The sequence below is a fragment of the Poecilia reticulata genome, chromosome 22, assembly GCF_904066995.2.
Source record: "Poecilia reticulata chromosome 22, P_reticulata-male-v2, whole genome shotgun sequence".
Taxonomy (NCBI): domain Eukaryota; kingdom Metazoa; phylum Chordata; class Actinopteri; order Cyprinodontiformes; family Poeciliidae; genus Poecilia; species Poecilia reticulata.
The window spans coordinates 16,435,470-16,446,069 of record NC_088851.1 but is presented as its reverse complement, the minus strand read 5'-3'; the positions used below and the strand labels follow the sequence as shown (position 1 = coordinate 16,446,069).

Below are 10,600 nucleotides of genomic sequence, written 5' to 3'. Positions count from 1 at the left end.
GAAAAAAGTTTGGAAAACCATCAAACGGCCATTTGACTCGGTTGTGTTGGTGACGGGACGCACCTGAGGGTTATGGGATAGAAGCTTTGGAGGATTAGACTTGGGTATTTAGTTGTGCTGTTATGAACTAAGCGCAATCCTTCTTGAGATGCTTAAGTAGTAGCAAAAACAAAAGGCTGTCCACTGGGAATAAATAGCTTGTTAGCACATAAAACCATGCATAGGAGTAAAGCTTCTCCCAATGTTATATTTCTGTGCCCCACTTCTGTCATAATTATGCATTCTATCGAGTACGTACCTTTTTCCATCTAAAGAAGGACGTGGAATCCTACATGACAGCCAATCAGGGACCACGCGTCAAATTGAGATGAGACACTTTGCGTCCCTGAACTGCTTCACCATGGAGCCAATAAGACGGAAGTTAATGCAGAACTGAAGACACTAGTCACTAGATGTCATTCACAAGATGAAGCTTTTTATTTATAAAACATTTCCATAAGAATAGAGCATTCACATTCATTGGTATACTAGCATTAAAAGGCAAGGTAAAGTTGCACAGAAGAGAAGTGGTTTGCCTTTTTTTTTTTTTTAATGGTACCTCAAAATGTAGATTTATTCTATGGCAAACTGGCTACAAAAATATCAACAAATTTATTGCAAATTCCTGCCATATTTCGTAAATGTACAATGTCACAAATGCTGCATGCAGAAATGTTAGGAGAGATTACAAATGTTGATAAACAGGAATTAAAACAATCTTCAGTGACACAACCAAATCCAAAAGGCTGCTTTGAAAATGAAGCAAGGAAACGGCAAACTTTTTAGCATCTTTTTTTTAATTTAAGAGTCGATCAGATCTGTAGCCTAAAGTTCAAGCAGTCACCCAAAAAGCTTCTCAACCAAGAATAATCCAAGAAATAACTTAAAAAAAAACAGCAGTAATGATATCAGAACCTGTACAGGTAAAAAAATAATTCAAATATGTAGGCAAACAGTGTACTTTAGTGCACAAAATACAGCAAAAAAGGCTTAGTTTTGTCAATTTGCAGGTATTTTTAGATTTGGGCTAAAAAGTTTGGCTTGTGCAGCTCATAAGGTCTATGATCACCTACATTAAATTTGCCCCCGTGATCTACAGCGTTTGGTTACATTACAGTAAATGCATCAGGCAATACGAACTCATGTGGAAACCTCCTGTCTGAATAATTTTAGTCCCTGCATAGGAAACTTGATTCTTTCTCCATACCCTGTCACTATGTATACGCTGTTGGTTCACCCTCTCTGTCAGCACTCCTCTGTAACTGACAGCCGAGGACATTCTCCCCATTTTTTTTTTTTTTTTTCACAGAAAAGGTCAGAAATCAAATCAAACCTGCCAATCAGCCCAAGATGTGGAGAGGAGGGGAATGTAATATGTCTTTTAGATGGTTTGGTGGGGGGAAAAAAATAAAAAGAGGTGAAGCTGAAAAAGTCGAAACGCTTGCACGTTGACATCAGTGCTTGGAGGATTTGTTGCAGTCATCAATGGGTGAGAAATTGTCTCACCTCTCCACTTCAGGTGGAAAACCCAGGTCTGCCAGCTAAGAGATCATTTGCACCTCACCCTCTGTGGCAGGGTGTCAGACTTAGTGACTTCTGAGTTCAGGCACAGCTTCACACCCTGCCTGGCAGTGACTGCTGGAAGCCACATGGGTTTCCCCACTTATAATGCTGGGACTTTGACCAGCCCCCTCACCTTTATGACCTACCTGTGGGCCAGATACAGTATTTTTTTTCCCATTCTGCCCATATTGGATTCTAGGTAGACATGGTATTTCCAGAGTCTGTCGCACAGCTTTCAGCTCGGTCAAAGAAACAGTCTTCGTTCACTACGGATGTCAGGCTTTGGACGCTGAACTCTCTTTCCAGCAGAGTGTTGAGGTCCACAACACCACATGGTGACACTGAACCAGTCTGACTATCCAATGACCTCGTCTGGTTCTTCATGTGCAACAGCGACTCCTGGTTTCTCTTCAGACTGTTGGTTTTTCTCTTAACTCCGTTGTAGTGCCTTCGCAATGGCTTGTGTTGGATCTCAGGAGTGTCCCCAATTCCCTCTGGTTGGACACAAGGTGCCAGAATGCATTTTGACACAGCTTCTTCCGACAGCTTGAGATGGAGGAACTGGGCTTCGATGGCACTTGCTGGGGAACTGCTGTCCTCACTGTCCCTTCTCGCACCCCCCTCGCTGAAACCATCGTCGTCCTCGTCGCTTAAAATGTCCGACTCCTTCACAGAGGTGGAGCGAGGTTGAGAGTCAGACTCTTGGGCCTGAGGCCAGTTCCGGGGGGCGGTGGAGGCCTGAGAGTCAGAAGAGGCGCAAGCTGGAGGAGCGCCAGAAAAACTGTAGGTTCCACTACTCAGGCTGCCGTCGTCTGAGTCGGGTCCCAACTTAGGATTCCCGGCCTGGAAGGAGACTTCCTCAAGCGGCTGCTTACACAACCAGGAAGCTCTGGAGGATCCTGATAAAGAAATAAAAGGTAGATGGAGGACATTAGTGGCAGTCTCTATCGGAACAAAACCTTGAAAGCAAGATAATATCTCTATTGAAGTTCATAATGTGAAACTAATGACTTTTAAATGAGCTTTCAGTTCTGGTCCGCCTTCATCGGATGTGAACTCTTGTCCAGACCTCTCTGAATGACCTCTAATGGCCGCCAGCCAAGGCAAACCATATTTGTAACCAGGTTGTGTACCAGGGTCTTACATTTCAGAAAAAAAATCAAGTAACTTGTGAATGGTCACAATTTTGATTGTCAATTTATTGATGTGATTGTGTCTAAGATGAAAGAATGGACTCGTACGAGAGCAAGATAGATTTCAGTTTCATTTCTGATGCTCTAAGAAAATACCTTTAAAATAAATAGAGGCTGACTTGCACTTTCATACCATCGTCCACATCTGATCATGAAAATTGTTTGTCCACTTGTAACATTTCAGCAAGACTATTTTGATTTTCCTCTTTAAATCTTTCTTTTTACTAGGACCTTGCAGTAGAAACCATTACCCCCTCCCCCAAAATGTCTGACATCTCTGCCCACTCAAATAGATTGACCGTGTTCTCGTTAAGTCACTGAAACTACTATGGTTGTACGCACACGACCTGATTGCGGACCAAATAAGGTTTTCCACCGTTTGTGCTAAAGCTGTAGTCTGACTACATCCAACATGTTTCTGAAGACTGATTAACAAAAAAATCTTCCCCAAATTTCACCTTTTGGCTAGAGGTCAGAGTTGGGTCATAAGATATATTAGGCTTCACAGAATCCCTTGAGCTCTTGATAATTCTTAGATTTTAATTGATGTAGTGTTATTTTGAACATTCATTTCCTTGTCAAAAAAAAGTTGCATGAATCTTTGTTTTTGTGTTGAAATTTATTCTATCAACAGTAAATAAATTTTAGTTGTTGCTACATGATTTTAGACAACGGCTCTCAACTTTGCAGTTGCTAAAAATGTGAATCTTAAAGGAAATATAATAAAAAAATAAGATACAAAGGGATTTTGAATTTTAAAAAAAAGTCTTCCCACTCACCTAGTTTGGCGGAGCTGGGCAACGTTTTGTGTAGAGGGACCAAGCGCTCCTTACATCTCTTCTCCAGCGTTCCCTCGCTCCTCATGTTCCTCCTCACATTCTCCCTCAGGATGGTGCGGATGACCTTGATGACGTTGACCTTGTTCTCGGGCACACTGAGTAGAGGACAGAAGAAAGTGGGCAAGTAGGCACAAGGAGACTTGATTTCTGGAACTCGACATAGAAGACGAGGATATGTGAGGCTTCTCTTTGTGTGTGAAACGGTTGATTTGATTCATTAGAAGTGATTTCAATTTCACACTATGTAATATGAATTACCAGTTTGGTCACAGCCCTCAGTCACCAGTGTGCTTGTGAAAATCATTTATTAAATGCTGACACTACAGCAGGGCATGGCAGTCTTCTGAAAAACAAGGAGCTTTTACATGATGGGCTCCTAACTGTTGCTGGGCGAGGCAGGTGGAAAATTATTAACCAGGTTACAGACTCATTTTTTTCTATATTATTGAGCAAATTTCTATTTATGATTAGAAGCTGTATTCTAATCTGTCCAGCTGCAACTATTTTGTAGTAGATTGACTTTAAAACTGTTTTTTTTTTTTCTAAAACATGACCTTATATTCAGTAATAAGTCAGCTTGTCTATTTTTTTTTCAGGGATCTACTAGACTTAAAATGTATTTTCACATCTTTAAATTTTACCTGATGGATATATTCGACCTCAGACGTTTTATGGAAACACATTTCAATCCATTCCTGAAGTCTAATGACAAAGTTGACAAATTCTAATTGGATTATTTTTGATTGTGTAAATATCAGCCATTTTGTCACGTTTACAGCTAGAGATGTTTTGTTGTTACTGTTTTTAAGTTTCTCTACAGTTTTTATATCGAATACTATATCAGTTGAAGTACTACAGGTTAACTTTTTGGATTAAGATTTATGTTTGGAGGAAACGGGTAATTTCTTTACCCAGGTCATAGGTTAATTAGCGAAACCCTGACATTTCTCTCAACAGTGTGGCTGGAAGAGAGATCTGTTCCCTCTATCAAGCTCTGGGCCTGTTCCACTAAAGGGAGGAGCCCCCTCACCTCTTATTTTGACGTAAAGCAGCAGCAGACTCTTAAGCCTGAGTCCCAATTTCCAATTGAAGACACGGAAAGTTTGACCTTTCCAATCAGGAATGACATTTACAAGCTTGCTAACATATCCAAGCACCTGTAGCTGTGAGGGGGCAGGGAGACCCTGTACATTTTAGACTACAAGAAAATTCACTTCTGCTTGGCAATTTTTTAATAAGTCTCCTACCTCCACATGAAAGTCTTTATTTTTTGTTATTGAATAAAACACATTGCAAATAAAAATGTTGGTTTTTGAATAGAATTTTCTGTAATTGTTAGACCATTTTGCTTCACTGCAGTAAAAATAAACATTTTTCTATTTTAGAGGGATTTTATCTGATCAACTCCATACAGCAGAAGAAGAAAAAAAACACTATTTTTAAGTGTGGCATGCATTATTAATCTACTTTACATGCACAGACTTTTTTTTCTATCAAAAAAAAAAACAACAGTAAAATGTGTAGCTTGAGGTTGTAATGTTAGGAAATTGGGGAAAAAATTTTAAAGAAAAGAGCCCTTCAGTAGAGCATCCTTCAGTACATAAACCAAACTATGAATTCATAAAAGCATTAACATCAACTACCTAAATGGTAAATCTCTGACCTGCTACACAGTTGGAAGACCGTCTCCGGTCTGCCTTCCACTTCAGACCGGGAGTGAATCAGCTCCCAAATGCAGCTGCTTTCTGTGCCTGTTCCTGGAAAAAGAGACGGACAGAGATGGGGAAAGAAATGAAGGCAGAGCTTTTAATCAAACAGTTCAAATATGTTTTATGCTTTCAGAAGGAGATAGGAAGAGGGAGTGGTGTTGAGGCTGAAATGTGAAAAGCGGAGCAGTGTGAGGAGGGGGATAATGTGGCGATGTGCCAGCCTCTTACCTGCAGCGTTGCCCAGCCTGACCTGCAGTGCAGAGAGAGGAATGAGCCGCCGGAACTTAAACGGGTCTGAGTCGCCGTGACAAAGTGCCGAACGAGGATTCGCCTGGTCACGGAGCAGAGAGAAACAAAGCCATGTTGGAGTAAAAGGAGAAAACGGCACTTTTCAAACTAAACACACTATTTGTGTCGTGGGAAAGTATAACAGATGCTATTCTTACCGTTTTCTTCTTCAGCTTGTAGTTTTCCCTGTAGACCAATATCACCGCTTTCTTGAAGACTGATGGGGGAGAAGGGGAAGAAGAAAAAAAAGCACATCAGCATCTTAAGTTTTGACTGCAAATACCTCCTGGGATCCCACAGAAGCATTTCAACTGCCAGTTTGAATCCTTAAAGCATACATCAGCATTTACAGCTATGGATATTTAAATTCAAAGAGAGTCTCAGTCAGAGCGCTGCTCACATGCGCCTCTCCGCACTTCTCCGACAAACCAAATTCACTTGTTCTACACGGATTTTAATTGTGCAAACATCCACGGATGACGCTGCGAGACTCACCAAATACAGTAATTTCGGGATCTTTTCTCATGCGGCCCAGCGACGGATGAGGGTTGAGCCAGACCACTGAGGAATGCATGAGAAACTCACCCATGGAAATTTCTGTGACCTGACGGGGACAGAAGAGGAAGGTTCAAAAGTGAGCAGAGGATGGAGAAGGAGAACGAGCTGTACGTTCATATTTTTTGCAGCAATGTGAGACGCATGTAAATAAAACAGCTCTCATGCATTTGTAATCGGCCAGGCTCATAAATTCGGTTGAGACCACGTGCATCTCCACTATTCTGACATCGCGATCACAGATCTTATCTGGAAACGCAGATTCACCTCCTTGTCGTGGCCCGTCTGCTCCGCAACCAGCTGGTCAAACACGGAGCCGAAATCCTCGTAGATCTTCTGCATCTCGTTGATGTGGCTCGCCACCTTCTCCATGGCCTTCAGAGCCTCTGCAAGGGCACGCAACACATCGGGGTTTTTACATGCTGTATTTGGTTAAGATTTGATACTTGATGATAATCGAAAAAAGTGTGAGCGAGTGCAGATTCTCAACCGTGCATGTGTTTTCCTACCGGTGAGGTGGTAGTGCTCCTCGCTGTCTGCATCGGTAAGGGAGACCAGCTCTCGGAGCAGCAGGGGGTACTTAAGGACCCTCTGCACCGGTTTAATCAAGTACGACTCCAGGGTGGACGAGTGCTGCTTAGTAGGGTTCCTTGCATCCAGGAATTGTTTAAAGGCCTGATCCGTCTTTGCTGTAATTTAAAAGAGAAAAGAGAAAATCGCATGAGATATTTCACCACTTCATTATCATCCTTTGAGTTTCCTGATAAACCTTTTTGATAGACCAAAGTTGAATCTACATGTGCGTCTCAATAAATACGAGTATCATGAATAGTTGATTTATTTTGGTCATTAAGTTCTTTACATCTCTAAGTGTAACTCATTAAAAAAAATCATTAGATCTTCAAACATTTATTATTTAGAATTTTCATACTTTCATAAATATATATGTGTATGTATAACATAAATAAAACCATGAAAAACAAAAAGATTTTAACTTGGAAATGTTCACCTACTCAAGTAAGTATCTGCACTCAAATCTTTGTTGGGGTCCCCTCCAATATAATATGACAGCCTGCGGCTATGAGGTGTTGCTCATGACCTTTGACCACTGAGCTACAGTCTTATCCTCTTTCCCTTTAATACGGTTCGATGCTTCTGACATGGTTTCTGGCTCAGGATTGCCACAGCTGGAGCCCATTTTCCAGAAAACTCCTGAATCACAAACTCCAGCCACTTTCTGCATTTTGTGAATCTCACAGAACCTCTTGAACAGACTTTGCTTCACAATCCCCTTAAAGCTGGATGTTGCTCTTGTTGCCTGTGCATCTTTTATAATTGCACTTTTTTTCTTCCACTTAACTTTCCTTTAACTTGCACCTTTTTTCTCCAAATGACCTTGAGTGGCTTACTCATTATTTTTTCATACGTAGGGTGTCAATGACAGCCTGCCCCGTTATTATATATAATCTAAGACTACATTTTTACTCATTTAACAAACCAGACTTTAGATTCACATTTGCTGTAAAGCACGATCATCTAAAATAATAAAAAAATATATATGCTGCATTGAATTATGTTGCCATTTGTAACAAATTGTTTTACTATGATTTCTAATCATTGAATGGGATTGGCCTCATCTTTTTGACTAAATCCTATTTGTTGCTGCACATCAGTGTTGTCAAACATTAACGAGAGGAAATTTAAAATTGAGTAAAAAAAAAAGTGAAGAAAAACATACATTAAAAATAGTCATAATAAAGGTTTTACTTTTTAGAACTGAACTACTGAACTAGATGGTTTTTCCTGAAATGCTGCTATAAATGTCAGTCTTGTAAGGGCAGAATCATGGTGCAATAACTTGTCTCCAGCAGGTGGTGGTGTAGCTTTCTTCTGCTTCTACTCCACTGATACTGCGCCAGTAAATTACCTCTATTATATAACAAATGGCAAAGTTTTTTTTTAAAATCAACTCCCTAAGTAGAGGCAACTCAACCTCTCAGAACTGACCTGCATAGCTCTTGCTGAAGCCAACAGCGTGAACGAGAGTAAAGTTCGATGCATGCAGCAAAATGAGTTGTCTGTGCAGGCGGTGACATTTTCCCACTGCGGTATGCTTCCACAGAGAGGAGGGAGGGGGGCCATTACACCAGTAATTATAACACTTTCAGCTACAGACAGCCGGCTGCATCGGAACCTCCCGCAGTAATTGGCAGGCGATTAACAAGTCGAACGAATAAACAGAAGCGGAGGTAACTCACGGTCTGTGGGGGAGAGGAGGGCGATGAAGACTGCACCTGTTTATGACTGGGCTGTGCAGGGAGTTCTCCGTGATTCAGGGCAAACTAGCCATCAGTGATTACACAAAGCAGCTTTTATCTGCACTGTGCAAAATTGTGTGCTAGCCGCTATTGTATTAGCTCATGAGCGCCAACTATAATAAAGGTACACCTCGTCATTTTAAGCTTTAGATAACTGCTGGTTACTTTCCTGCTGCCAACATTTATAACCCTGTTATATTAAAAACCAAATGTTCTACCCTCAAAATCTTATTGACACTTGTTGGAACAAAACACTCTTTGCAGTATCAAAATATCCAAGAAAATGCTCAAAGTGTTTATTTTTGCTCCAGGTAACTCTGACCCATCGATTTAATCCGATTAAATATCCCTCCTGCTGCTTACTTCAAGGAAAACCCCAAACCGTTATGTTAATATGGCAGGTTTGAGCCCTCGCCACCCTCCCATGTTGGCAAAGCTGCCACTCTTCTTGCTTCGTCCTGTTTTACTGGGCAACATTCCCAAGTGATGCCAGACATCTTGGCATGCACAAATTAACTTTTCATTTTTCTACACGGACATGTGTGCTGTGGAAAGCAAGCCGTCGCGTGAGCAGGATCGTTTGAAAGTCTGACTTTGGGCGGACAGGTCTTCGTTTTGAAATCGCAAATGACAGGATTTCATGCTCCGGACGTAGGAGATGGAAAACTGGAAAGGCATCAGTCAGCTCACTTTCATCCACACGCCTCACTCTGGGATATTTGCTTTCATACATAATTGACTTGCTTCCTAACAGTTGATGGCCAGAAATAGAGAAGCGAGTGCCATGGGACATCACTGATGCAACTCAGGTGTAAGGAAGCTGACGAGAGGAAAGTTTGGAAGCAGGTACTTAACATGCACTGATCCTCTGCTTCACGGGATGCAATGTCGTGCTTATTGCAGGGTTCCTACAAAGTCATGGAAAATCATGGAATTTAAGAATTATCCAGGTTTGGGTTGGAAAACGCAAAGAAGATGGAATTTTCTTTGCTTTGTTTTTCATTTGCCACAATATTCCACGACATCCTTGATCCATCCATTTTTCCACTCTCATCCTTCACCCGGTCATCTACCCATTGGCCATCTATTCATTTACCTGCCATCTATGCATCCATCCATCCATCCATCTCTCTAGCCATCTATCCAGCCATTAACCCATCAATCCACCCATCTATCCGTTTGCCCATCATTTATCTATCTAACCATTAAGTCTGTTGGGTTTTTCCATCCTCTGTATGTGAAGCCAACCCACAAAATATCGGTCATAATTCTCACTTTTTGGAAAAGACAGAACTGTGACGATCTGAATCTGGAAAAGTAATGGTGAGAACTCCGTTATCAGGATTCCTTACCTCTCTTTAGGACCTGCTGGACTTTGATGTGGTTTGCACAGAACCCGCTGTAGAGCTTGAAGTGGTCCGCATAATAGAGGAACGAACCCCCCAGAGAAAACAGCAGCTTCTGCCAGGAAATAGAAAAAAATAAATAAAATGGAGTGAGGTTTGCACACAGACAGAAAGTGGCTTTGTACAAGATGAACGAGCATGAACACGTGAAGTCACGACCGTCCTCCATCTCTCCCGGGAGACATTCAGAAGCCCCCTTCCTCTCGACTAACCTTTCTGGGTTCAGCCGCTGAACCGCAGATTTAATCAACAGACTCCACAACTCGTCAGGCTAAGCCTATAAATCAGGACATTGTACTGCTGTCACAACTCTTCATTTGTCTAATAAATCCCCAAAACTCAAAGGTCACATCTTTTTATGAGAAAAGTAACTCAGATTACCTGTTTGGTGTGCTTAAAAGATGTTAAGCTTTAATCAGTAAGGGTATAAATATCGCTGCGTCTGTGTACCTTAAACTGTGAGGGCGTCTCCAGGGTGCTGAAGTCAGGCTTGGAGGCAATCCTCTCCTCCAGGGTCTGCAGGAAGACCCTCTGGAAGTCCAGCATCTCAGGAAGGCTGCCAAACAAACTCTCCATCTGACAAGGAGAGCAGGGTGGCAGGGATGAAGAGTAACGGGTGGAAAAGAAAAGAAAGGAAAGGAGAGAGAAATGGTGGAACAGTGGGAAGTTGATCGATGGGGATGTATGAAA

General features: G+C 41.6%; 1 protein-coding gene across 4 annotated transcripts in view; it reads right to left on the bottom strand.

Annotated features, from left to right (window-relative positions):
- Positions 1-453: 453 nt before the first annotated feature.
- tiam2a (TIAM Rac1 associated GEF 2a) overlaps positions 454-10,600 on the bottom strand; it is a 127,875-nt gene continuing 117,728 nt past the window's right edge. For all 4 annotated transcript variants that reach the window (XM_008399540.3, XM_008399539.3, XM_017302420.2 and 1 more), the window contains exons 18-27: positions 10,361-10,486; positions 9,857-9,965; positions 6,696-6,875; positions 6,454-6,572; positions 6,127-6,235; positions 5,790-5,848; positions 5,572-5,674; positions 5,298-5,391; positions 3,575-3,729; positions 454-2,501 (exon numbers count right to left, since the gene is read on the bottom strand). In XM_008399540.3, coding sequence (XP_008397762.2) covers positions 1,798-2,501; positions 3,575-3,729; positions 5,298-5,391; positions 5,572-5,674; positions 5,790-5,848; positions 6,127-6,235; positions 6,454-6,572; positions 6,696-6,875; positions 9,857-9,965; positions 10,361-10,486 — 1,758 coding nt within the window. In that variant the 3' untranslated portion in view covers positions 454-1,797. The remainder of the gene's footprint in view (positions 2,502-3,574; positions 3,730-5,297; positions 5,392-5,571; positions 5,675-5,789; positions 5,849-6,126; positions 6,236-6,453; positions 6,573-6,695; positions 6,876-9,856; positions 9,966-10,360; positions 10,487-10,600) is intronic.